The sequence below is a fragment of the Suillus discolor genome, assembly GCF_016758755.1.
Source record: "Suillus discolor strain FC423 chromosome Unknown F5147scaffold_55, whole genome shotgun sequence".
NCBI lineage: Eukaryota > Fungi > Basidiomycota > Agaricomycetes > Boletales > Suillaceae > Suillus > Suillus discolor.
The window spans coordinates 51191-77258 of record NW_024541302.1 but is presented as its reverse complement, the minus strand read 5'-3'; the positions used below and the strand labels follow the sequence as shown (position 1 = coordinate 77258).

The 26068-nt window shown below is 48.7% G+C and overlaps 8 protein-coding genes across 8 annotated transcripts; 6 read left to right on the top strand and 2 right to left on the bottom strand.

Annotated features, from left to right (window-relative positions):
* Nucleotides 1-354: 354 nt before the first annotated feature.
* F5147DRAFT_762927 (uncharacterized protein) lies at nt 355-1666 on the bottom strand. The gene is made up of 4 exons (XM_041440605.1): nt 1424-1666; nt 532-1143; nt 417-478; nt 355-367 (listed from the first exon to the last, which is right to left on the bottom strand). Exons 1-3 carry the CDS (start codon nt 1428-1430, stop codon nt 435-437), a joined length of 663 nt encoding a protein of 220 aa, XP_041289417.1. The 5' UTR covers nt 1431-1666; the 3' UTR covers nt 355-367; nt 417-434.
* Nucleotides 1667-3364: 1698 nt separating this feature from the next.
* On the top strand, nt 3365-6374 carry F5147DRAFT_710688 (WD40-repeat-containing domain protein). Its single transcript, XM_041438287.1, has 8 exons — nt 3365-3743; nt 3852-3946; nt 4002-5001; nt 5056-5248; nt 5307-5709; nt 5767-5856; nt 5913-5936; nt 5990-6374. The coding sequence occupies exons 1-8, from the start codon at nt 3446-3448 to the stop codon at nt 6044-6046; spliced, it is 2160 nt and encodes a 719-aa protein (XP_041289416.1). The 5' UTR covers nt 3365-3445; the 3' UTR covers nt 6047-6374.
* A 7276-nt stretch (nt 6375-13650) lies between these two features.
* On the bottom strand, nt 13651-14055 carry F5147DRAFT_533923 (uncharacterized protein; the record flags this gene model as incomplete). Its single annotated transcript, XM_041430124.1, has 2 exons — nt 13651-13899; nt 13948-14055. Coding segments are annotated over 2 exons (357 nt in total), but the record flags the coding sequence as incomplete, so codon positions are not given.
* A 1139-nt stretch (nt 14056-15194) lies between these two features.
* F5147DRAFT_710680 (uncharacterized protein) lies at nt 15195-16709 on the top strand. The gene is made up of 5 exons (XM_041438286.1): nt 15195-15599; nt 15667-15901; nt 15951-16145; nt 16201-16348; nt 16400-16709. The coding sequence occupies exons 1-5, from the start codon at nt 15294-15296 to the stop codon at nt 16548-16550; spliced, it is 1035 nt and encodes a 344-aa protein (XP_041289414.1). The 5' UTR covers nt 15195-15293; the 3' UTR covers nt 16551-16709.
* Nucleotides 16710-16811: 102 nt separating this feature from the next.
* On the top strand, nt 16812-18877 carry F5147DRAFT_813327 (uncharacterized protein; the record flags this gene model as incomplete). The annotated part of the gene is made up of 4 exons (XM_041443491.1): nt 16812-16883; nt 16916-17581; nt 17632-18357; nt 18408-18877. The coding sequence occupies 4 exons, from the start codon at nt 16812-16814 to the stop codon at nt 18438-18440; spliced, it is 1497 nt and encodes a 498-aa protein (XP_041289413.1). The 3' UTR covers nt 18441-18877.
* A 562-nt stretch (nt 18878-19439) lies between these two features.
* F5147DRAFT_327486 (uncharacterized protein) lies at nt 19440-20799 on the top strand. The gene is made up of 2 exons (XM_041429238.1): nt 19440-19693; nt 19750-20799. The coding sequence occupies exons 1-2, from the start codon at nt 19592-19594 to the stop codon at nt 20671-20673; spliced, it is 1026 nt and encodes a 341-aa protein (XP_041289412.1). The 5' UTR covers nt 19440-19591; the 3' UTR covers nt 20674-20799.
* Nucleotides 20800-22439: 1640 nt separating this feature from the next.
* On the top strand, nt 22440-24248 carry F5147DRAFT_710671 (activator of Hsp90 ATPase). The gene is made up of 7 exons (XM_041438285.1): nt 22440-22734; nt 22797-22932; nt 22989-23369; nt 23424-23550; nt 23610-23733; nt 23782-23805; nt 24055-24248. Exons 1-7 carry the CDS (start codon nt 22553-22555, stop codon nt 24071-24073), a joined length of 993 nt encoding a protein of 330 aa, XP_041289411.1. The 5' UTR covers nt 22440-22552; the 3' UTR covers nt 24074-24248.
* A 5-nt stretch (nt 24249-24253) lies between these two features.
* F5147DRAFT_710668 (Septin-type guanine nucleotide-binding (G) domain-containing protein) lies at nt 24254-25935 on the top strand. Its single transcript, XM_041438284.1, has 8 exons — nt 24254-24553; nt 24611-24739; nt 24796-24877; nt 24929-25184; nt 25233-25328; nt 25375-25523; nt 25580-25724; nt 25774-25935. The coding sequence occupies exons 1-7, from the start codon at nt 24433-24435 to the stop codon at nt 25695-25697; spliced, it is 951 nt and encodes a 316-aa protein (XP_041289410.1). The 5' UTR covers nt 24254-24432; the 3' UTR covers nt 25698-25724; nt 25774-25935.
* Nucleotides 25936-26068: the final 133 nt, after the last annotated feature.

Here is a 26068-nt window from a genome sequence, read left to right as displayed (position 1 = left end):
ACACTGTTCGTTGGACAAATATTAGCAAGCGCCGCCGAACCAACTCATTGGCGATCCTTAGCGTACAGCCTCAATAGCAAGAAAACGCATTGCGCATTTAGAATCTCAATTTAGACCTAGTCAGTTGGACAAGGGCCCCTTGGTGCCCGCAGCCAACATTGAACACGTCACTGTCAACAAATACTTATCCGAGACACTAAGCTCATTGACCGAGTCCGTCCTCAATCATCTACTCTCGTGCGTATAATAAGGATATCAGAATCCATTTTAACATACCAACCTGAGCTAGTCTGCACCCTGATAGTACTGTAGCTCTACGATGTATTAAAAGCAATACCCTTCTCGCAAACCTTCCCTAATTCGAAAGCTACACAGCAATGAGACTTCATAGTAATGCAAGAAGAAAAAAGCAATACCTCTCTCGGATATATTGCCTAGTTGTAGCGCTTCTCGTCCTTGAGACGGTAAACAAAAGCCTCTGATGTGACAAGGTGTTATACATAGTGATCCACCAGGCCTGTGACGACTTACTTCTCTTGTGAACATGGTGGGATCCAACGTCCTCGCGCGCCATGTCGCCATCATCGTCACCACCGTCGGCGTCGTCCCTTTCATTGATTAAATGAGAGACGGAGGACTTATGAACCTCTTCGCCGCCTTCGCCGTCGCCGTCCTCCTGCCTTTCATTGATCGCATGAGAGATGGAGAACTTATGAACCTCTTCGCCGCCTTCGCCGTCGCCGTCCTCCTGCCTTTCATTGATCGCATGAGAGATGGAGAACTTATGAACCTCTTCGTCGCCGTCGCCGTCGCCGTCCTCCTGCCTTTCATTGATCGAATGAGAGATGGTGAACTTATGGACCTCTTCGTCGACTTCGCCTTCATCTTCGCCCTCTTCCTGCCTTTCATTGATTGAATGAGAGACAGAGGACTTAGAGTCCTGGGAGCTTATCTTGTGAACGACATTGTCAATGTCGTCGTTGTGGTTGGCTTCGCCGCTTGCATCAGAATTGAGGGAACGAGGCGACACGAGTGTATCTCCAAAGTTGACCGAGTCAGGTGTACTAAGTTTGAAGGCACTAGCAATGATCCCAATATCATAATCAATTGTGGTAGGATTAAGCTCCTGGGGCTTATCCAGAGCTGCATAGCATCTCCGAGTCAGCGTCACTCCCATCAACAAGAACGGCACGAGTCCTCTCACAAGTACGTGTTTCGACCAATTTTGGCGTCGGATATGACACAGCAATAGCAGCGAATGTAACGAGTGTGGTGAAGATGAGTGTGAGATGCATGGTTGGAAACCACAGTGGGTATTTGGGTGCTATGGACCCTCTAGTAAAAATTGTGAGGGCTTTTAACTAAAATGTAGTATCGTAAGAACCACCTAGGTTCATCGGATACCTTCCGACTTGACACTTACTGGACATGTTTGATTTCGGATCCGTGGCTGGCTAAGACGAACTTCACCTAATAGGCTGTTAGGCCAGGGTCTCTTAGATCACAAGTACTCCCGAGAAGTGCTGCCTGGTGGCGTTATATTGGCGTTCAACATCTCCACCAATCGCCTGAGTGCGCTACTGAAGTCGTAAGCGTTGTAAGTGTCCGTAACGCGCGTAAGTTAAGCGTTCATTTCAATCGTTTCGCAGATCAGTGGGAGTCGGCTTGGAGAGAGTGTAGTAGGAAACCAAAAAGAGGTTTTGCAATGATGCGTGACGTGCAAGACGGTGCCACGACCGGTCCAATTGCAAGTCTCTCGTCGTTATCTCAATCAAATGTTTCCTACTTGATACTCATAGATGTTCAGTCTTTTCGTGTGACGTGCTTTTGACATTCAGTTTTACTTCGTGTCAGTGTCATTCGAGACATCATGCATCATTGAGAGAGCTTAATCAAGATGCGTTCAACCGCACCGCATAGAGGTACCAGAATAACATCATTTATTTTTGATGGTCTATACTTGCAAATCGTCTGATTTGCTGTGCAGCTGTAGACATCGCAGTGATAGTTCCATAGAAGTTCTTTATCACAGCCTCACAGCCTCAGTCTATGTTGGCAATCAAATCCACACTCTTTCGAGCCATTGCCTCATGGCTGCAGACTCATGTTTTTCATTGAACTTTCTTGGAGTGGTGAACGAAGTTACATTGGCCAATCTGCGGTGCGGATAACATTCGTTGCTCGCTTCACAACCTTCTGATCAGTCTGAGCATCATTCAGGCTCTCTGCACCTTGGGTTTGTACATCCAGGTTGCAGTCTGCTACAAGGCTTGCATGCCCGCCCATTACTGGTCCCTATGATTGATTTCACCCATTCTATACCACGTGGACTTAACGAACGATCTACCTGGAAACGCTTGATGCTACAGAAGGGGGTGGCGTCTCGCTTTATCGTAGCGTTAACGGTTGCGCATTCTAGCTCAATCTTACGAGAATAGCAAGGCCTTCTCAATCTCATGATGCTACGACACTTGCTGCTCTTCGCATTGATCGGGTCAAATTTGAACCAGGGTCTACCATCGTGCCTTTGCCTATGGCCCGCCTGTCATGCAAGGATACTAGTATTACTTCCTCCTAAGGACTCCACACCTATGCAATCTATTGGGATGACGCGCACTTCACGCCATCCTACCTCTCATTCCCGTCCACGTCGCACAGTACAGTATATTTCTACGAGAGACGTCTCAGATAGACAGGGCCTCCTCGCGCGCGCCCAATGACAATACTTGAGTGTCTTTCGCAAGCATGCAGTCGACTCAAAGGTATGACTCGTTGAAAATGATAAGCTGATATCAGATTGTTAACCAATAGTATGTTCTAGACAATCTGTCAGCCTGAGAGTGTCTGATGTCAAGAGGCAAACCCGGTGTCACGTTTGTTCTATCTGTCTAGCATTCCAACTATCTTTTTAGGCTATTGGGGCAACGACGGCAAGCAGACCTAATAAGCAGGCCTTCACATATATATAAACTTGATGTAGACCGACATACTCTTTATGTTTGAGCGTTCCTTAACATCTTCCAAGGTCATTGAACAGGTCTGCGCGATATCCGAACAGTGGACATGGCCCGTGCATGACTGGCGAAGTTACCCATAGCAGCGGAGTATAGTGAATATGATGAGACGAACTTTCTCGCCTCCTCAGTATATTATCTCAGTCCCACACCATGTCAGAGAATACGAAAAATGAGATTCTCGACAACTTTACATGCAGACTTTCACGTAAATGCATATCTGGGGCCCCGCTGGCCTCGGGACGATTACAAGAAGGCGGCTGTCGAAATGTCCATATGATTGGAAGAAGATATTTCCATTTTAGGCCATATCATTACGGTTTAGGTCCACACTTCCCTTGACGTTTGAGCATACATACACTCTAGAGGCATCTGGCTGCGCACCCAGACCTCCTGTACTACTACAGCGCATCGACTCCCCACCATAAATCATGATAAGTCCCAATGATAACGGGTTTTCAGATGCAGATATCAAAGGGCTCAAGCTCGCATTCTCACAACACTGCAGCACTGCCAACGAAGCGACCAGCTCGGAGCTGGGGATAGCTCTACCACCAGCGAACTACAGAACTGGCTTGCAGTTTAACAAGGGTGCAGGTATCCATGAGAAACGAAGCCCACCAGGTGGTATCTGGATGGAATCACCGGTAGACGTCAAAGGCAAGGGCATCGCACGGAGCCTTGACTGGCATTTGGCTACCATGGCATCGAATGATAAGGAGCGCGAAGGTTCGTATATGATCTATCGAATGACGAACTACATTTGACCATTTCGTTTCTTGCACCCCTCTCTACTCACTCAAAATGCGATGTCCCTACTCGCATGAACGTTCACAGAAATAACTTACAAGCTCCTCGAGTGTCTGCCTCGTTCTGTGCTTGCGAGTCTGCAGCGCAGAATGACCCCTCTGTTGCAGTTCGATGTCGTAGGGGTGAGTCCGACGTTTTCTGTCTAGCAGCCCTGACTGATCAACTGATTATTTTTAGGCCCTTCCCACAGAACTATCTCTTTTCATCTTCACGTATCTTCCAGCAGCTTCCTTGCTCGCGTGCTCTCTTGTTTCTAAACGTTGGCACACCCTTGCAACAGACCAGGTACTTTGGCGTCGTCTTTGCTATGCACACGGCTGGGAATGGCGCACGGACGTCGCTGCGCTCACTCCTTGGGATGGACTTGGTGATGCGGATCCTGCGGATGCAGTTGTTCGCGAAGAAAGGGATGAAGATGAAGGTATGGGCGATGAAGAGGAGGACGAAGACGAAGGGAGCGGTGAAGGCGCAGGAGATGTCATCGATTTCATAGGGGACGACTCGGTAGACTGGACGTCAATGCCGATGAACATCGACGATATTGAAGTACAGGGTCTATCCCATCTCCTAATACCTATCACTTCAGTTGCGTTATCTTCCTCTTCGACAAGCGCCATCACTCCGATATCCCGTATCACATTGCAGCATGGCGTTTTGCCACGAAATGTGCATCTTGCGCCGGACTATAAGCTTCTCCACCAGACGCACATGCTCCTACACAATCGTTTCTGCCAGGGCGCATATCGTAGGCGTATCCTGCCTGGCGCAGATGCCGGCGGACACAGCGCTGCAGTGTATTGTCTCTGGTTATGGACGTATCCAGCAGGGCTTGATGGTCGGTCCGCACCCCTGCAGGTGCTATTTACGGGTTCGAAGGACCGCACTGTTCGGGAGTGGGATCTGCGCACGGACCGCGTACGGCGCGTGGTCGGTGAATTGCATGATTCTAGTGTCCTAAGCTTATGCGTATCTTCCGACTTTGCGAAGTCGGGAGATGGAGAGGAGGTTTTGGCAAGTGAGCCTAGTAGGGCTGGGTTTCTGGTGAGTGGAGGGAGTGATAGGCGTGTCGTTGTTTGGGATCTCGGCAAGGACAGGCTGGTCAAGGTGCTGCAAGATCATCTTGACAGCGTACTTTGTGTTCGTGTCGATAATGGGAGGCTTGTGACGTGTTCCAAAGGTTTGTTTGATCTACGGCTCTATCTGTCGATTGACTGAATGTTTACTTTCCAAGACCGAACTGTCAGAACATATGGGTTTCCGTCGCTGAAGCCTCAATTCGTGTTTCGTGCACATCGTGCAGCTGTTAACGCCGTTTCCGTTGTTGGTGACGTGATAGTGTCTGGCTCTGGCGACCGTTCCATACGCGTTTGGAATGCAAACACTGGTGCGCTCATCAGCACCTTTGAGGAACACCATGCACGAGGGTGAAGCTCTTCCTGAATTTTCCATTAGTAGATATGATTGCTAATATACCGTCTTCAGCATTGCCTCTATCGAGTTCAAGCCCCCATATTTGTTGTCCGGCTCATCAGACATGCATTTGCGCATGTTTGATATAGCATCGTTGCAAGGCTGGTCGACAAACCCTGAGGTCAACACTATTCCCTCATCCACGGTTCCTACCTTGACCTCCTTGGCATCGCACGGTCAAGATAATATTGCAATGATACCGGGACAGGGGATGGCGCCATTCTTTTTGCATTCCTCCCTGACACGATCCATGTCTGATACCCCGCGGCCAGATGCAAACACTATCGTATGTCATGCCTGTGGGTCGCATGGATTGGCTGCACGGCGCGAGCAAGAGAGACACACCCATCTTGTGCGAAGTGTTGCCCTTGGGGAGGAGTTTGCCGTCAGTGGGAGCTATGATTTAACCATTAAGGTATGTTGGGTGCAATCGCAGGGAACAAACGAGACTTATGACTTTGTGTTGACACAGGTGTGGGATAGGAAGACAGGGGCGCTGGTCGCTGACCTGAATGGCGGGCACACAGGAAGGATATTTTGTGTAGGTTTTGATTGTACCAAGGTCCGTGATTTCTAATTGTATGTTTAACTTGATTGAATCTCGCACAAACTATGCAGATTGTTTCGTGCGGGGAGGATCAAGTGAGTGTATATACTTCTCCGCGTTAGCCTAAAGCTGACCGCGCACATTACAGAGGATCTGTATTTGGGATTTCTCACATGGGATTGATACATCTTTCATCAAATTGTAGCTCTAGAATCATGCGATACCCTATATTTTGGAAAGCTTCCTCTCTGTAGATTGCTTATCGATTGGTGCTGCCAAAGCCTGAAATGCTGCAAGTACAGGAAAGATCGGGCGTTGTAGGCGGGCGATTGCCTGCTAGAGTGGACCTTGCATGATCATGATGTCACGCAAGAATGCGACTGCAACCACCATGAACACACAAGTTTGACTACTTACTGACTTTCCTCATCTCCGAGTTGTCTCCGAGTCTAATAGTAATACCATTCTACGTTTATTTTTGTATCGTCGTGCCCCGCTCGCCCTTCCCTGTTCTACAGTCTTTCTGATTCCAGTAAATCGTCAATAGAATGATACAATTAGGCTATTCTGACTACTTACACGTGTAGGATTTTGAATCAATGATGCTGAGTGAACCATCATGGGCTGTATCCAATATCTGCAGCAGTGTAACTCGATCGTTGAGTGCACCAGCTTCAAGTTACTCATGTGCATAAGTCATGACCTTTTTCTCAATTGACCTGTTCAGCCTTGGATCACGATCTAACATGGTATTAGTGGTCTAGTCGATCGATAACTGGCACTTTGAAGTTCTAAGCACATGTCCATCATTAATGATCCTCATCGCAAACTGGCAGTAGTAGGCGCCTGTGGCACTCTATCTTTCGTGCCACCCACCATCCTCCCCGTTCCGTTTTCACCAAGGCATCTTTAACACGCACACTCGGCCATCCTTCCCACTTACTAGATGGATGAAAATAATCCTCCTCGGAAGAAGCGCTGGGTGCGGTTGAAACCACTGCGTTCGGAGTCAGACCCGCATTCGGTAGAGGACAGAGGCAGGAAAGCAGCCAGTCAAGATGTATGAACTTTCGTCTTTAGAACTTCGCATTGTTTCTAATCATCACAGCCGTCCTCTCCCTCTCTCTCACCTTCGAGGAATGGGTCTAGTGGACTATCCTCGGGGTCGAGTCTCAAGCTCTTTGGAAAGGTGACCAAGCGCTTCGCTCGAAGTGCTCGACAGTCCTCCAACCCTGAACCCACTCAGTCCAACAAGGCATGTCTAATTTCAATTCTGAGCATGCCCAGGGAACGTGCCATTGTTTGCTACTAATCGCCTCTACAGGATCTCACCGCTCCCACTTCTGAAGCAGATCGCGAGCAGTCTTCCAATTCAGGGATTGTAGAGGCAAGTTCGACCAACGAAGTTCGCAATATTTTTATTGGTCTCTTTCGACGATGTGTTGACGTCTCTACTTAGCCCGAACATCTCGACCCGAAGTTTGTGAACGAAAGAATCGCCGATGCTACCAAAGGTGTCGCAGGCGTCGGCCAGGTCCCAACAATAGTCCAAGACGCTTCTTCCGCGATCAACAACATACCATCTGTTTCTGATACAATCGACAAGCTTTCCGCTTTGCTTAGACCCTTGAAGGCATTCAACTCTGTTGCCAACGAAATCGGAAATGTACAGTCATCTATCTCTTTTCTGTACGTGACTGACATTCACACGCAGGTCCATCCCTACGCGAAGGTGGCACTGAGTATCTTCACTTACGCGTCCAATGTAGGCTTTTTCTCAATCATCGCCGTTGCAGATCGACAAAGTTTCGGTTACAGATGATTCTTGATCAGGCAGACCGGGACGTCGCGGTTTCCAGTCTACTCTCAAAGATATCTGAAGTCTATACTTTCATCACGGTAGAGGAGGAATTGGCCAAGATACAATCAATGTTAGCGATATACGGGAAGATAGCGCAGCAGACGCTGGAGTGCGCTGATTTTATTGTTCATTATTCAGAGACCAAGAATTTTTGTGAGTCAAATGTACTGAGTAGTTGCTTAGGACTTATTGTGATTCGGATAGGGAGACGAATTGGCAAGTACGTTTACGAAGAGACATTTGCCACGATTCAGGAGTACAGCGAGGTTCTCGACAATCTGATGCAGCAATTTCGACAACAAACGGCTGGTGACATTGTCCTCTACCGTATGGGTAAGGGTTAGCCTTAAACTCACCGCGAACCCTCTTTGACAATCACCATCTTGTCATCTAGCCGAGGACTTGGACAGCGATATAGTGCATGCAGCTGGTGCTAGGCTAGATATCTCCAAGTGTTGTCTCCCAGGTACACGAGAAGGAATCCTGTCCGAGATCAAGTCCTGGGTTTGCAACACGGGAGAGGACGTACCGCGCGTCCTGTGGTTGTCTGGCGCTGCAGGTACAGGCAAATCAGCTATTGCCCACACAATAATCAAGTGGTATAAGGAGCTTGGTGGTCTGGGAGCTTGCTTCTGCTTCGATCGTACACGAGGAGCTGACTACCGCCACGAGAAAATATTTTCCACAATCGCACGCGATCTGGCTGCTTGCGATCCTTTCGTGAGGCGAGCACTGACAGGTGCGTTCCATGACGACGACACGCTCAAGCACACAACGGACATCATAAAACAATGGCAAGAATTAATAATTGCACCAGTAGGGAAGGCCTCGAAAGCCAGTGTTTTTCCCCTCTTGATTGTCATCGATGGGTTAGATGAGAATGGCGAAGCAAATTCCCGGGAACAGGTTCTTCGTCTGCTTGCTGGCAAGCTGAACACTTCTTCCTCCCAGCTAATCCCGGGAAACTATCGCATCCTCGTCACTTCCCGTCCACTAAGAGACATTCACGATGCCCTTCATACAATGCCACATGTGAACCATATTTCCATGGACGATATTCCGCCCTCGTCCACAGACCGTGATATTCAGCTTTACTTCTCCCTCAAGCTGGCAGGCCCGCGTAACATGTTCGACGATGGGCATTTCGAGATGCTTGTTCAGAAATCTGGTGGTCTGTTTGAATGGGCTCGTCTCGCCTGCGAGTATATCAACGGAACCACTAGAGTGGGCCTAGATCCAATGGTCCGTTTCAAACGCGTGCTGGCTAAAATGGAAGAAGAAGACTCAGAAGTATTTCCGTTTGATGTTATATATAGACTTATCTTGGCAGAAACGATGCCAGAGGACGAGCGCGGAAAATTGATTCCAATGTTTCTCTCCGTGATGGGTCAAATTCTTGCATCACCGGAACCGCTGCCTATGGCCGCATTGACTGCGATGCGACTGCATTTCCCATGCGATGATGACCGCTATGACGTGGCTCAGGTCATCATGCCACTGGATTCACTTTTTATCGGTACTGGCGATTCCCAGACTCCAATATGTCCGGTTCATCTATCCTTCTACGATTTTCTCAGAGTGAAGTCGCGGAGCGACGATTTCTTCGTCGATGTGTCACTGGCACAAAGTGATCTGGCTTTTGCCTCGGTTCGGGTCATGGAATATGGACTTTGTTTCAATATCTGCTCCTTGGAGAGCTCTTACCTGCCCAATTCTGCTGTCACCGATCTGGAGACACGAGTGAAGAAGTCCATTTCGGCTGAGCTATCGTACTCATGTCGCTTCTGGGGGACACACGTGCAAGCTGCGTCTTTTGAACTGGCCCTTGCTGAAGAAGTCGAAGCTTTTTTCAGCGGAGAACGCCTGCTCTTCTGGCTCGAAGCACTGGCTCTAATGAAAAGTCTCGATAGTTCAGCAGGGTGCCTCTCGTCTATCTCAAACTGGTGCAAGGTACGTAGCTTCATCCCATTGTTGGGACCAATGGAACCTCACGGGTAATGGCAGGGTCATGATAAATTTACACATACCGGTGGTGCTGCCAAGGACACGCAAGAATTCGTCCAGAGTTTCGGAACCACCATTTTACACAGCACTCCTCATTTATACTTGTCCGCTCTGCCGTTTACTCCACCAGAGTCGGCAGTATATAAAATATTTGTCACCCATTTTCCTCGCATTGCTCGGGTCGTTGGTGGACATGTCATAGTGCAGCCTCAGACCCTTGGCGGGGATGCCAGCGCTATGTCGGCCGCCGTTATGTCGGTCGTAGTCTCACCTGATGGAAGATGTATCGTGTGTGGTTCAGATGACGGAAGAATTCGGGTGTTTGATAGGATGACTGGCAAGGAGTTGGATTCTCCTCCCAAAGGGCACACCAGTGCTATTCGGTCTGTTGCAATTTCGTCAGATAGCAAACTCATTGTGTCTGGCTCGAATGACGAGACGGTCCGGGTGTGGAATACGGAGAATAGCAGCGCATTTACTCTCGAAGGGCATATTGGCGCCGTTCGGTCTGTCGCTACCTCGCCAGATGGAAAACGCGTTGTGTCTGGTTCAAATGACAAGACGATTCGGGTGTGGGATGTGGGGGCTCGTCAGGCACTCGGTGCCCCACTCCAAGGGCACACCGCCTTCGTACAGTCCGTCCAGATAAATGGAAACTACATTGTTTCTGGTTCAGCCGATCATACGATCCGGGTATGGGATGCAGTGACTCACAAGGCATTGAGTACCCTCCAAGGACATACCGACTGGGTCCAGTCTATCGCACTCTCGTCGGATGGAACTCTCATCGTGTCTGGTTCGCGTGACAAGATGATCCGAGTGTGGAATGCAGAGAATGGAAAATCGTGTTGTGCCCCTCTCCATGGGCACACTGACGATGTTCTGTCTGTTGCAATCTCGCCAGATGGAAAACACATCGTGTCTGGTTCAGCTGACAATACCGTCCGGGTGTGGAATGCAGAGAATGGCGGTGTATTTCGTGCCTCTCTCCAAGTTGCAAAGCACAATGACTACGTTCGGTCTGTTGCAATCTCGCCAGATGGACAATGTATCACGTCTGGCTCAGATGACCAAACAATCCAGGTGTGGGACAATGCCTTTGAAGCACCTACAAGCTTCTCGTCCGACCTGACTAGTATTCTCCATTCCACCTCCTCCGTTCTTCAAGACTCTTGCAACCTAGCGTCTCTCAAGGAAGGGTGGATTATAGGTCCCGAAAGACAGCTTCTCCTGTGGATTCCATCCGATCGCCACCCTTCCATCGCCAACAACATGCTGTTGATATCCAATGGTTCCTCAAAGCTGGATTTAAAGGATTTTGTACATGGCGCATCATGGCACAGGTGTCGGAAACAATAAGTTGTACCATGATCTCTCTCAGAGTTTACTCCCTGGTCATATATTTTCCGACACCTACTTTAGTGGGAATGGTGGAGTGGGGTACCCCTCCAGCGGGGGGCGGTGCAGGCGGGTGTTTTGCCACCATTTACGTAGTTTAGTCAGTAGGGGTAAAGCCTTCGCATTGTCGTAGTTGCATCACCATGTCACCGTCAGCTTCAGGCCTTCTGTGTGCCAGATGCAGGCACATTCACTGCAGAAGTGAGAAGTTGATCAGACCAATATCCGACACTGCAGGAAATTTTGAGATTGTGGAGGTGCACAGAAACACCAGGACCTTCTGATCAAACTAATGAATTGATGTCGTAAGCAGGTGTCGGGGACTGACACTGCCAGCGCCGTTACGAATCTTACGATATAGCGGTTTGTCAAATGCAGACTTACGTACATATGTCTAGTACTACACAAGAACTTGTACAATAGAGTCCAAGCAACGCAATACCGCCTTGGGTAGTGTAGATGTAACTCGGGATAAATATACGCGAGTTCCTACAGGTAACAGCATCGATAATCTAAGACGACTTAAGTCTTTTCAAACCTTTCATTGCAGATAATATTTCCTTCAAGTTGGACGGTGGAGATTCTCGTGATTCCAACTTGCTCATCGCGCCACCCAGCCCATTACGAAGAAATTCGAGGTCGCTATCTGAAGCATCTGGTGGCATGTTAGACCTCGTGATGGCGACAAGAGCTTCAAGAATGTCAATGCCATCATCCAGAACGTCGGAATCAGAACCGTTGTTGTACTGGCGGCCTGCAACATGCCATGCCATCCTCGTCAGGTTCCACCACTGTTGTCTGGTGATGGCGAGAGACCGATGCTGTCCGTAAGCGACTTGGATGCGGACGAAGATTCCGGCGAGATAAAAGAAGGATGGAGGAGGATCGTCACGAAAAACAGGGATGATTGTGATGCATCTCTCGATATGACGATCTTCGTCTAAACGAGGGAGCCAGTTGGGATGACTTGCAAGAGTGAAGATGAGACAGAGATAGTAGAAATCATCGTGGTTATCGAATTGGGGTGGAACTATGGTGAATAGGGCTGGGGAGATCACGGAGAGGACCTTGTTCTGTAAAAACACTGGAACACTGAGATTGGGAGTGCCAGTGATCATAGCTAGATCTCGTCTGATGCGATAAGCGATGTGTAAAGCGACACGTTTAGACTCAGGGCGGGTATCTCGATTTATGAAATGAATGAGTGCACCGCAGTATTGACCAAACTCCACAGTATTGCCAAGTGATGGTGCCGACAACACAAGGAATATCAGACGCTGAATGTCGATGAGCGGGGAGTCTACAAGTCGGAGGCTCTCGCTATGTTCATATTGGGACCAATAAGTGACTTGGAGGAGGCGAATTGCCTTGGCGAACAAATCGCCGCGATTATGTCCACGCTGGATGGGGGGACTGATGGCCGTCAGGACAGCCTCTGAGAAAGATGAATCGCAGTGCGAGTTACTGTCAACAGCCCGACAAGCAGCACGAAGTGCGCTATGGCGCAATGTATGCGATCTAGGGCTGTTATTCAAAAATGGAATGATGTAGGCTTGACTGATGCTCTTGAGGTGACTGAGCAAGAGGAGAGCATCTCCTGCTGCCTCGAAATCTTGGGTGTTGTTGTAATGTTCCGCGCATTCCATGAGCCAGTCAACCTTTGAGGGATCGAGTTCCGATCCGAATTCACCACGCCAAACCAATTCTACATATTCCTCGTCTGGATTGACAAATCTATCCATGCCAGCACCCAGCGCCATCCGCAGAGCAGTGCGCATGTTGTCTGCTTGGTCCCGTAGGTCTGCAGAAGCAGTATCCTTCATTCGGCGGAATGAAATATGGCACTGTTCCAGTGCCGAAGGAAGATACAGTCTGCGCCACAATTGCCAGTGCTCCCACTCTGGCATGAGTCCATTAAGTATCTCCTTCGCCATGTCATGATGCTTCCAAGAGATGTGAATCAACGCCCTCCCAAATGACACTGCGTTGTCTTGGTCTGATGGTGTAGACTTGAAACATGCCCTGAACATGTCTAACACTTTCTTGATCAACGACGGTGACAAGACATACTGCGACTGTTTGGACAGGATACTCTGCGACTGCTTGGACATGGTAACCATCAGGTCGAGCGCCAAACTGAGAACGTCAGGGTTTGTCGAAGTGTCCAAGATCCATGACATGGCGGATGCAGTAGAATCGTCATGATTTTGGTGGCCAATACGTAGGACATATAGAATGGCTAAGGAGATCCACGTCTGGAATGGACTGTCAGGGAATCTCAGAGATACCGCGACGATGTAGAGATAGAGGAGGGCACCGCAAGCAGTTGGTACGATGATGAAATAGGAAACGATCCGGTGTTGCATCCACATGGCAGCTGCCAAGGACAAAATAAACAGAACGAGAGAGATCTGGAGAAGAACTGGGAATGAATGCAGGACATGTTCGAACCACCTCTTTTTTAGCTCCTCAAACTTGCGATGCCTATGCTGGCATCGGTCTCCAAGTCGACCACGATCAAAACGATTGGTCTTATAGTGACTCAACCATTGCTTGCCCAAGACAGCGCCGAAGGCGGCAAGCAGACTAAATGTAAGGCTCATATATGCAAGCACCTGCATCCAGATTTTGGAAGAAGAGTAAGAGACGGGCGCCGAAAAGGTCACTGGCTGGGCGACAGAAGATCCGTTCCATGTGTGCTGCATAAACTGTACCAAAAGGTCGTTGGTGGTATCAGCGGGATTGGGCTGCATTGCAATGATGAATGCGGTATTGACGGCGGAAAACAGACCAGCCTGGTTATTCATTTAGGTGGTAATAAAATCAACCATATATTTCCGTACAAAGAGCATTATTATATCCATGTTGCCATTACACCTCTCTAACATGTTGTCGTCGTATTCGCCAGATATCTTTTTGTATGCAGCCCAAAATTTAGAAGCCGCGCCCTTTCCTCTCTCCTCGGCGATGCTGGAAGTCTCGAGGACCTCGATAATCTGCCGGAGAAGATTCACAAGTGGACTAAAATGAAGGTATTCAGTTCATATACAATCACACGAAAATGAGGACTCACACAAAATCGCCGCTTGCACTGTTATCATCGGAATCCATGTGGAACTTCGAGTTTGATAGTATCGATGTGGTAGGGGTGAATGGGGTTGGGAGAAGACTGAGAGATGGGCTACAGCGCTAGAAGTATCGCGCATTAATAACATTGATATCGTGGCAATGTTGTAGGTTTCAAAGTTCAAACTAGCGGCCCATGCTCAAGAGGCCGAGACCCGGATGTGACACAAACATGATTTGGATTACATAACACTCGCCCTACTATGGCATGCTAGCAGAACGTTTGAATTTGATTTGAACCTTCCCTGCCGGCAATATGTCCAACCTTGGTAGACAGTTTGTCTCTTTGCCGTTTTCTCTCTTTACCTTGTGCAGACTGCAGGATTCAGATCATGATGGTGACGCAGTACTTGTTGAACAGTAAATAGTAAAGCAATATGGGAGCCGGATAAGTGAAAGGGAAAAGGAAGCTTGCGAACGCTGCCGCAGCGCTGAGGCCGAGGCCTGTGTTTCAAGAGCATACGACGTCAGTTGTGGAAATAGAAGAGGGATACGCACGTGTCAACAGCGCACTGAACTAAATGCGAACGTAAAAGAAGTGAAGGAAAGGTTACATAAAGCAAGAGGTGAGCGCTGAGCATGTAGGAGGGGGATTCAAGACCATGGGTGACAACACGATAGAGCGACACACCTATCGCTTTCATCCGAACTGCTGTTCTGAATCCTGTAATAGAAACTGAATCTATTATTAGACTGATCCACATTGTTTCTGGACCACGTCTTCACTCCGCACGGCCGCCCTCCAAGTACTTGAACCAGGGTATGACAGGGTTATTGGTCTGAATGGCGGCCACGTATGAATGATTGTACCAAGGTCCGTTTGATGTGCGGGGAAGATCAGGTGGATGCTTCTCCACGCTAGGATATACCCCAACTTCCCCTGTAGCTGCCGTAGTCATGCGTGTTCCCTCGGCGGCCTGATGGAATGGGCGTTGTGATTTCATTTCTGCTTCCAACTTTGGTATAATGCTTGCGGTTCCATGATGTCACGCGACGTCATTTGGAATGCTCTATAAGGCCTGGTTCATACCAAACCTCGCTTTCTACTAATCTGACTGTAACGATGAACACTCTCTTTGGTACACTTTCTCGTACAGCTGCTCTTCGTCGTGCCCCGCTCGCCCTTCGCCGTTCATCACAGTTTCAAACCTCTTTCCAATTCACTGCTCGTCCTGCAGCCGTAAACCTTGCACAAGTCCACGCGCGCTTCGCAGCAAGCTCTGTCGCAGGCAGACCAGGAAGCCAGACTATCGAGCACGCCAAGCAGAATGTGAAAGAGGAAGTCGGGAACTCGATGACAGACTGGGCCCGCTCCATCGCTGGTGGCGTGTTCACAGTAGATAGCGTCAAACCATCAAAAGACTCTTTCGTACGTCGCTCTTTGTACATCAGGTCGTTCTTCTTATTAACCATAGTACTTTAATTATCCAATTTAGTTCGGTATCACCACCGCAGTCGCCCACTCTGTCCCAACCCCCTATCTCGTCATGGGCCTTACTGGTGGCATCCCATACATCGCCTCATCTGCCACTACCGTATATCTTGCGCACCAAGCAGGTCTCGCCACAATGGGTGTTCTCACAAATATGGACCCTGGCGTTGCCCTTAACATCTTAGACCAAGCCCTCAACTTCCAAGTCCACTATGGCGCTGTCCTTCTGTCCTTCCTTGGCACGTGTTTCCACTTCTACTTCTATACTTTGACTCATGTTATTTTTAGGTGCAATACACTGGGGTATGGAATTTAGTGGTCTGGGCGGCTATAAAGGCTACCCTCGTCTGTTCCTCGGCATCTCTCCTGCGGTATTGGCCTGGTCCACTATTACTCTCCAACCTACCTTCGCCCTCCTCTGGCAGTGGCTTGGATTCACCGCATTGTGGTATGCCGATAATAAAGTCACAGCTGCCGGTTGGAGTGAGTCTCCTTGTTCCAGGGTCGTGCTTCCCTTCTAATTGTGCCGCCTTCTCAGCACCAAAATGGTATTCCCAATACCGCTTCTACCTTTCTATCCTCGTTGGCACGTGCATCATCGGCTCCCTTGCAGGAATATCCTATTATGGTCCTGTAGCCGGACACGGTCTTGTCTCCCACGACCTGAACATGATTCGCGCTGAGCGGTCAGTGTCTCGTCTTATTTCACATCCTGACAGCTTCTCACCCCTTTGCAGCAAACTTATCGAGCCTGAGCGTGCGGGCCACGTCGGTGGGGACATCGAAGCTATTTCGGGTGACGAATCGGGCGACACATATGTTGTCATCCGCCGGAAGAACAAGAACGGAAATGCCGACAATGGAGCTAACGAAGAGGCGCACGCTTAACAGTGAGGGAGGACTTACCGAAAAGTGATGCCACAGAGCTGGACGTTTGGGAAATAATCATTACCATCGCTTGTACTTGTCAGCTGTATATCTGTACGTGTATCATACCTCTCGTTGTACTATCACTTCAAGACCTTCTATATTTGATCGGGATGGACGTAGTTGTTCCAATGAGATGAAAAGTCGGGGCCTTGGTGGCACTGCTACCGATATGAAATGGGAAAGGGGTCTCAACCAAGTTTGAAGTCTCAACTCACTATCATGAACCAGGATATGAAGCCCGAGTTTCTGTTTCTCACTGATCTCCCCTATGTACTGACAATTGTCTTGCAGGTATGTAGAGACCTTCACCAGATGTACCTGAGCTCCAATATATTGTTGAACTCAGTGGTCAACAATTGCTTCCTGTCAATATCCCTCTTGACAATAACACTCCTACTATCTCAGAGCATTTACAACTCCTGAGGGACAGAGCTCACACATGGTTCAAGTTGAACACTCAACCTGTCGAACACGTCGATGTCTCAAACAAGTACATCATGAAAATTACAGCCATATCAAATGGGCATTTCTGCCTCATGGATGACCCGACCCTGCATCATGACTATCTACGGGGTCAGACCATCTCCGAGATCTTTCCAATATTACAAGAGCCCTCACAGCAAGTGTTTGATCGTGTATGGCATTCAGACACACTGTCCTCAGTTCCCAATGCACACCTAAATGATATTCTCATGGACCCGACACAAAACCTGCTCACTGCCACATACCACGTTCTTGATGGGCCGGATGTCTATATTGACCTTTTACCTTTGGATAGAAATGGTGCTCACCCCCAAGCTGCTGGACCTACACTGTTTATCTCACCAGAGCTGTGTGAACCCCAGAATGTTATCCCAAAAGCTGAGGGTTGGAGGGTTTGCAGTCTGGGGAGGCTTATGGCTCTCTCGCACTCCCTGAGACTCAACGATCCAGACAGGATCCTGTGGTCATTGCAGATTTGGGACTGGCAACACTCGACAATGTCAAATGTGAGCAAGCCTTGTCATTTGAAAGACTGGATGACTGATGGATTGTTTAGAGTGTCCTCAGCAGTGCTGTGTCTGGAAGCCAAATCTCATATGGTTATTGTTTCCTCAGAACCAGTAGATTGCTTATGATTGCCAACATCAATTTGAAGGTCTATTCCATTGAAGATATGTCCCAGGTGCCACAATTGCTCGCGTGCTTCTTGTTGCCTGCAGCTGTACGTGGTACACATTTCGTCTCTGACAACTCAAAGGACAATGGTGCACAAAGTAGGCCGGAGCCAGGGATGCCACAAAAAATGTGGAAATCAGATCCAACCCATCGAATCATATCCCTCAACATGTCACCTTACCTCCATTTTGTCATTTCTAGCAGGATTTTCTTCGACCCCGACTTCATTAATGGGGGGTCGACGGCCATACCTTGGGAACATTGGGGCCCTTTGAATACTCGTATTTTCCAGCACTGTGAGGACATTGTTGATTCTGTTACTGGGAGTCGAGTCTTGAAGGTGAAACGTGCATTATCCTACCATAATGATCCCTTGGAGTACAGTTTGCGTGTGATGGACTTCAGCCCGTTAGCTATCAAGTATGGGCAGGGCCTAGGACGGTTGGTGAGAGAGCCATCTACGATAGATTTGGATGGACGGTCGTTAACGACATCCCTGCCTTATGTGGAGGTCGTGTCGAGCAAGATATCCAGTTCTCTCTATGAGCTGCTGTTGTCGTCGATTGATGAAAACAGGATCTATGCATTTCATGTCGAGGATTGCTTTGTAGGCTCTTCCCTGTCTCGAGGAAGTCTGATCTGATTTTAAACCTACAGGTCAAGGTCATTAAGCTTTGGGAAGGGGTTTGAAGTGTGCTCTATTCAGGGCAATACATGAGTTCTATATGTAGCAGGAGTAAACTGTTGATGTCGAGGATGCAATTGAACAGAAGTAGGTAGAACGAAGTAGACGAATCCAAGTGGCCCAGTGTGAATGAGAAGCTGTATGTCGAGTGCTCAGAAGACGCGTGAAGCACTTGGCGAGGATCGCGAAACATCGTATACCTGGAGCCTGTTCGGTGCAGGGTAGGGCGAGGGGACTGCCAGTCGCAACCAGCGCACTGGTGCTTGGAGCCTGAAAGGTGACTCCTGCGATATTGAACGTCTTTGCTGGTAGCACGCTACTGCATGAGGCACCAGCGGCATTCGAGACCCCTACGGTAAAAGTATGGGCTTGGTGGCGATGAGGACGTGGTAGCCGTGCCAAATGCCCTTTTCCGCTGATGGCATCAGCGTGACAATATCATCCGAGTCAATGGTAGATGGATTCGAAAAGTTAGAGACCTAACATATTTCCCTTACGGTACGGAGACGTCCAGCACGGGAGTCCTGTATGGGTGGTTGGGTACTATGGCTCTGGGGGGCAGAGGGTGAGAAAAAAAGATGGTTGATCATGTTCTTTGTTCATGGGACGTGGTGGTAGCGGTGCAGTTGTTGTGTCAAGGTGGGGAATGTGTGTTGAACTGGTCAGAGGTGCATCGAATCTGCTGCGACATGAAAACGAAAACTTGCATCGTCGAAGAACCCATGGCGAGTCCAGCGAGTTGTGGTCGAGGCTTTGGGCCTGGAATGGTCTGTTGGAGTGGTGAAGTTGAGGTAATTGCAAGATGACTGTGAAAGCTTTGCTTGCAAGTTGTTTTCGACGGCGTGAGAACATGATAAGAGAACAAATTTCTCGCCCGTTGACATGGACACCCCCCTCTCGTATCCGCTTTGCTCTGAGGAAATATCTGTGTGCAAACTACTGTCTCCACGATGAGCTGTGACTGTCCTCGAAGAAAGTCACGCAGTGCACGTCATCAGTGGCCCGCCAATGACTAGTTGACCCCTGAGGCCTGAGGCCTAATTCCCATACCGAGTCAGGAGTCAGTGTTGCCTACCTCGTCTACACCTGCCTTCCGACAATTCCACTCAGGCCAGCGCATAAGTCTGTCCTTAAAGAACTCAGAGATCACACGAGGATGATGTTTGTTCAAGGGATGCGGGAAGTTCATGAGACGCGAAAACGTGAGGCAGCCCAACGCCTTGAGATGGCGCAAGAATGGCGACGAAGCAGAGTCAAGGTGAGTAATTAATCAGTTGTAAGCATATTCCAGATTTCATTCTTTCCCGAGTACAGATATTTTATCGCCATCTTGTCGACAAAGGTCTGATCGACGAAGATGGTGCGAAGAACTTACCAGATGACACTCTGGATTGTCCTATCTGCCCATCGAAACAGACATCATGCAATTTGTGCAGATTCATTTCCTGCTCCAATATTGATTGTCAAGCCTCCTCTACTATCACCATCGTACGGTGTTTTAATCATCACGAGACGAAATTCTGTACTTCATGTTTGGAGTGTCCGGGCATTCTGCCTCGCATGGGCAAATGTCCTATATGCGCACACTGGTTCTGTTCAGCTGAGCTTGAGTGGTGCATCGGGCGCCCAGTTTCTAATGGCGACACACGCGGAACCGAACCTTCCTCACCAATTATCGGACCTCCCTCACCAATCACCGATTCAACCCGCTCACACCCAGCGCGTCCCTTATTTTGCCGGACTAGGCACTGTATAGAGGAAAGTATAGCGATTGGAAAAAATGGCGCTCGTTGTTGCAATGAATATTGCTGGTTTAGCTGGCCGCTCCACATCAGAACTTGCCCTGATTGTATCACACAGGATGATTTCACCTGTCCATGTGGTGGATACTGGGCTTGCGCTGACTGCACGTTGTTCGCTGCAACATGTGCTCCTGATTCGACCTATGCGTGCCCTGGGTGTGGCCGGCGTTTCTGCTTTAATTGCTCATATATCGGAGCTTGCGAGCTGTGCTCACATGGGGGGCTCTGTGACGACTGTAAGGAGCATGAAGAAAATATAGGAGTGAAGCAGACCGTTTTCAGGTGCCAAGGCTGTGGGTTTTATCTGTGCGGGGAATGCGCTGGCATTGATGAGAAATCGTGTTGCGAATACGACAGAAGTGTTTGCAAGCTCTGTCGACACGACGATATGAAAGCACTGACGAGCTTGTTTTGGAATTTCATCTCTGCATCATAGAAAAATTAGATGGAACCGTAACTATGTGCGTCATGAGGGAGCTCTAATTTACAGACGAAATAAAATATAATCAGGGCGAGAGATAGCAAGAATCCGAAAGTTGGATGAGAGTTCTGTGATTTTGGTAAGACCTTTTGAAGTTCACCGGCAAGTATGCGGAGAAGGTTTCATCAGTAAGCGCATCAAACTGTTTGATATGTCTCCGGTGGCAGCATCTGAGATTCAGACGTCTTTGTCACTCACGCTGACGACATGAGACCATCTATAGTGAATGTGACTCATTATGCCCACTATCATATCTTCAACATACTTGCAATATTCCATACAATGATGTGTTCGTCGATAATTTTGGGAGAACGATACCGAGTATGCCTCACAGCCCACATGTAGGGATCCGAGGAATATTTCGCCCGTCTCCCTCTTCCACACGCATACCGTATCGTCCGATGATGCACTGGCAAATGTCTCATTGCCTAGTGCGGATACGATGCTCCAGACATGCCTGTCCCTGGAATGAGATCTGTGCTCTCTGCTTTGTTGCGATTTCCCAGACCAGGATTGGTCCGTTCTTCGCACCGCTCACAAACCAGCGCTAACTAGGGGGATGCTGCAACTGTCCAGACTGTGCCATGGTGGCCCAACCTAAACAAGGGCTCCCCCACTTTGTTGTCCTATGTCCAAATCCCACATTCAAAGATTCTCATCACCAGAACCAGCGACGAGGAGACAGGAATCGGGGATGAGAGCTACGCTGTCTATCCGGTCTTCGTGGCAATTAAGCGTCACTTCTCGTCTTCGTGAGTGGTGGTTTCCACCGCCATTATTCTGTATCTTGTTCCGCAGGAGCGAGGAACGGGAGGCACGCACTTACATGCTCTGTGGTTGCTGGTCTCTCTACACGTGGCTGCTGAGCCCACATCTCTGCCTTGCTGTAAACACTTGGTTACTTGAAACTTTCTTGCTCATGGCCTCCGTCCATGATTTAGTATCCCCCAAACCTGCTGCTGTCAAACGGGAGGATCAGTTGGCATTGCAGTGAGTTACAGTCTCGCTAAACTCACCTGTGATGCAGCGTCACTGCGCGATTGCTTCCTGTCAAATGCTGAAAATAAGTGCAGCACCGAGTCCTGTAGGTATACCATGTACATTTCACAGCGGGTAATACCAGGCACCATGACCACTTGCGCTGTGCTTCGGGATGTTATATTAGCTTACTTGATTTCTCAGATGACAATAAAGCCATACCTGGGATGCCTTCCGAGCCTCCCGCACCGCTGGAAACACCATTATGACTTGTGTTATCTTTGTCACAACGCCATACAGCTCAGGCTGTAACCCAGAGCTCCCGGGAATCATACCCCGAATCCTGAACATGGCCGTTTTTATTGGTCGTGTGCACCTTGGGGTACATATGATGCCGCTCAGCAGCTCACAGGCCCATTAATCTCTTTGGCATCGTGCGAACAGCCGCGGCTCGTGCGCGCATGGCCTTCAGCACTGCAAAATTCTGCATTTAAACGTCTCACGAGTCTGATTGGTTTCACTTTCGCTTGGTGCTTTGAACCGCGAGAGGAAAGCCGACCGCGGCGACCGGTCGATTCTCGGAATTGCCATGCGAATAATGTGTTTGAATATGATATTTCAAGAGAGACTTCAGTGCCTTGGATGTGTAGAAATGACGATCAGGGCAGAGCAGTGCGAATATGAAGTTGCCGGTGTCCCAGAGACTCGGAATGTTCTGGAGGAGTCGTGATCACAACAAACTTGTAAACTTTAACTTTCAAATTCTTACAGTCGTCACTACTATATTGGTCTGTTCATCTTCGAGCACAACAGCCTCTGATCTTTTTTTATTATTATAACCAAGAATCTGAGCAAGATGGTCATGCCAAGTTCTACCGCAAACTGGCACTGGAAAAATAAAAACGTCACTTCATGGGCAAAGGAATGGTTCGAGCGAGAGCTGACAGCTATCGTGATCGAAGGAACCGAAGGAAACGTCACGATTTCTTCTGTGAGGATCGAAGATGGTGATGTCGAGCTGGGTCAGCGCAAGTCAAAGTATGCATCCTGTTCTCTCTGCATTTTGCGCATTCATGAAGAGATCATTTTGTCACTTTCAGGTTGATCACGATATACGACATTCAAATGAAGGTAGATTGGCGAGGGGCCACGAGTGATGGGACAGATGTCGCTGGAAAACTCAGTATCCCAGAAGTCTCGCATGAAATCACGCTGGATAAGCTGTCGGACTATGTTGTATGTCTCCCAATACCCGACGCGAAGACTATGAAGTTGAAGTGTTTTGATCACAGTACAACTGGACGCTCGACACTGCTTCTAGTCCTGCAGTCAATGCGCTCTTCGCTTTCGTCAAGACACGTCTTCCATCTGCTCTCGAGGCCAAGTTTGCCGAGTTCCCTGTAGCGCTCGTCGATACCCATGGAAAGGACCTTACTGTCAGCGGGGCACCTAGCCTTTCGGGTACACCACCTCCTTCTACCGAGGCAAATGCTACGACGGCCGCATCAGCCTCTACGACTGTTCCAAAACCCGCCCCCGTCAAACAATCTCAAACTAACATTAACACATCCAGTGTGGTCAAGGAAGCGACGTTTATGGCAGCTTCAGACGATCTCTTCGGACTCTTTACGGACGAAAGGAGAATTCCTTCGTGGACTCGTGCACCGGCTCAGGTAATTCGGGAGCACGTCCATAAGGAAATTAGGCTGATATGGTTGCTTTGGTAGTCTGCAGCGCAAGCAGACACTGAGTACTCGTTGTTTGGTGGTGGTGTCAAGGGAAAGTACGTGTCACTGACGCCAGGCAAGGAGATTGTCCAGACTTGGGCTTTACAAAGTCCTACATGGCCATCAGGTCGGATATCTTTCTTCCTTCGTGTTATCTCAGAAGCGCCTGAATCTCTATCGTGCCAGAGCACTTTGCAACACTGACAACGACTTTCGAGCAATCGTCTGATTCGACGAAAGTGACGTTCACTCTTGATGGTGTGCCGAAAGGCATGGAAGACGAAATCACGAGGAATTTAGAGGGATACTAGTACGTGCGCGTCTTTGGGAGTGCTTTCACGCACTGACTTTTTTCCAGCATACACGGCCTCAAATCTATTGGGTACGTACAGCTCATATCCTACACCAGACCTTCATCATCATCCACCCGTTCTCATACTATCACTCCTTCCAAACCTATGAGCTCTGCTTCATCAGCTGCGACGGCTCTAGGGATAGCCGTGGTGGTCCTTGTCGCGGCGTTCACCCTACCTTACCTCTCAGTATCTCCGATCACCTTGCGTTCTTCTGCGAAATAACGTTATTTGTATACTGATAATGCTATGCTTTTGTGGTTTTGGTTTTGATACAGGTTGGGCACAGTTCTCTGAACGAGTCGCTTCGCGCGGTGAAAGGAAAGGAAATGTCACTGAGTGTACCGTAGGTCATAGAGGGCGTGTCTAGGTGATCAAGAAGAAGAAATGTGTGGTGTAGGAGGATTTATAGAGTAGAACGAAGCGTGGAATGATGTATAGAATTGGCAGAAATGGATACATTTCGAGTCTTTTTGTGGACTTAGAAGCGGTGCCAGTAACACGTAAACTCGGACCCCGGACCCCGATGTGAACAATTTTGGTCCTCGGTTGGCCCTCGGTTTGGTTGGCCGTTCTTCGTCTTGACCTTCTCGTCGTCGTTTGCACCACCAGCTCTTTACATACTTTTCCCTCAACCCACATTTCATTTGGAAGCTATGGCTGCAGCAGCTGTCGAGGAAATCCGTGCGACGTCCTATGTCGGTTTCGACTCTATCACGCAGCAGATTGAGCACAAGCTCTTGAAACGTGGTTTCCAGTTCAATGTTATTGTTGTTGGTGAGTCGTATGGTTGTTAATGTATCTACGGGGTTGAATGATGCGTGTGGCGTTTAGGACAAACTGGTCTTGGGAAGTCGACGCTGATCAACACCATTTTTGCATCGCATCTTATTGACTCGAAGGGTCGGTTGGAGTCGGACGAGCCTGTTCGGCAGACGACTGAGATTCAGGCCGTCTCCCATGGTCAGTCAACGTTTTCCAAGTCATGTTGCGCAGTATTCACGTCGCGGTTCCACTAGTTATTGTTGAAAATGGCGTTAAATTGCGTCTCAACATTGTTGACACACCTGGGTACGGCGACCAGGTCAACAACGAGAACTGGTAGGCTCCTTTACGTGTGTTTTTGGACTGTCGATAACAGGCGTCGTGCAGTTGGGATCCTATTGTCAAGTACATCAAGGACCAGCATAGTGCGTATTTACGCAAGGAGTTAACGGCCATGCGTGACCGCTATATCCTGGACACGCGTATCCACTGCTGCCTGTACTTCATCAGCCCAACGGGACACTCGCTTCGTGCCATTGACGTCATTGTGATGAAGAAGCTGAGCGAGGTTGTGAACGTTGTGCCTGTGATTGCGAAGGCGGACAGCTTGACCTTGGAGGAGAGGGTTGCGTTCAAGCAGAAGGTCGGTGAGATCTTATGAACCTTGGTTCATTGGCTGACCGAATTGAAGATTCGCGCGGAGCTTGTGTACCACAACATTCGTTTGTATCCCTTCGATACGGATGAAACAGATGAGGAAGAAATTCAGTTGAACGAATCAATCCGGGTATGTGTGTTTGTAATAACATTTGATGGTGCTAAGACCCTTTTAGAGCGTGATTCCCTTCGCTGTCGTCGGCTCTGAGCGGAGTGTGATTATTGACGGCAAGTCTGTGCGGGGCCGGAAGAACCGATGGGGCGTGGTGAATGTCGAGGATGAAAACCACTGCGAGTTCATGCACCTGCGAAACTTCCTCACGAGGTTTGTGCTACATGCCGAATATTTCGGGACCGCATTCTCACCGTGGCGTACTATAGGACACACCTGCAAGACCTAATTGAGACGACAGCCCAGATCCACTATGAGGCTTTCCGTTCAAAGCAATTGCTTGCTCTCAAGGAGGGTGTGCAGCAAAGACCACCCACTAACCAATAGAGTGCTATTCCCCTGGTTGCGATCGATGTAAGTGGTAGTGTTTGAGATTAAAATATCAAGCTAAAATGAAGCACAGGAAAATGCAAACCAAACATTGATACCCTGTTGGTTCCGTACTAGCTTTTGCGTTCGTTTGTTTTCCAATGGATTTTTTACAAGTTGTTGCGTTACTCGCCTGCACGTTCATTTTGCGTCTAGTAATCTCATACCTTAATATACAAGTGATTTTCTTGCGTCATCTGCATTATTAAGTAAAAGGTTTTACATAAATAAGTCCTTTCCGAGGCCGCCGTTCCGTAAAATTACCTGCGTATTGAGTTCGGCCAGGTAAGAGAAAAGAGTGAGGGGGGGCCCGACTCCTCTCATGGTCA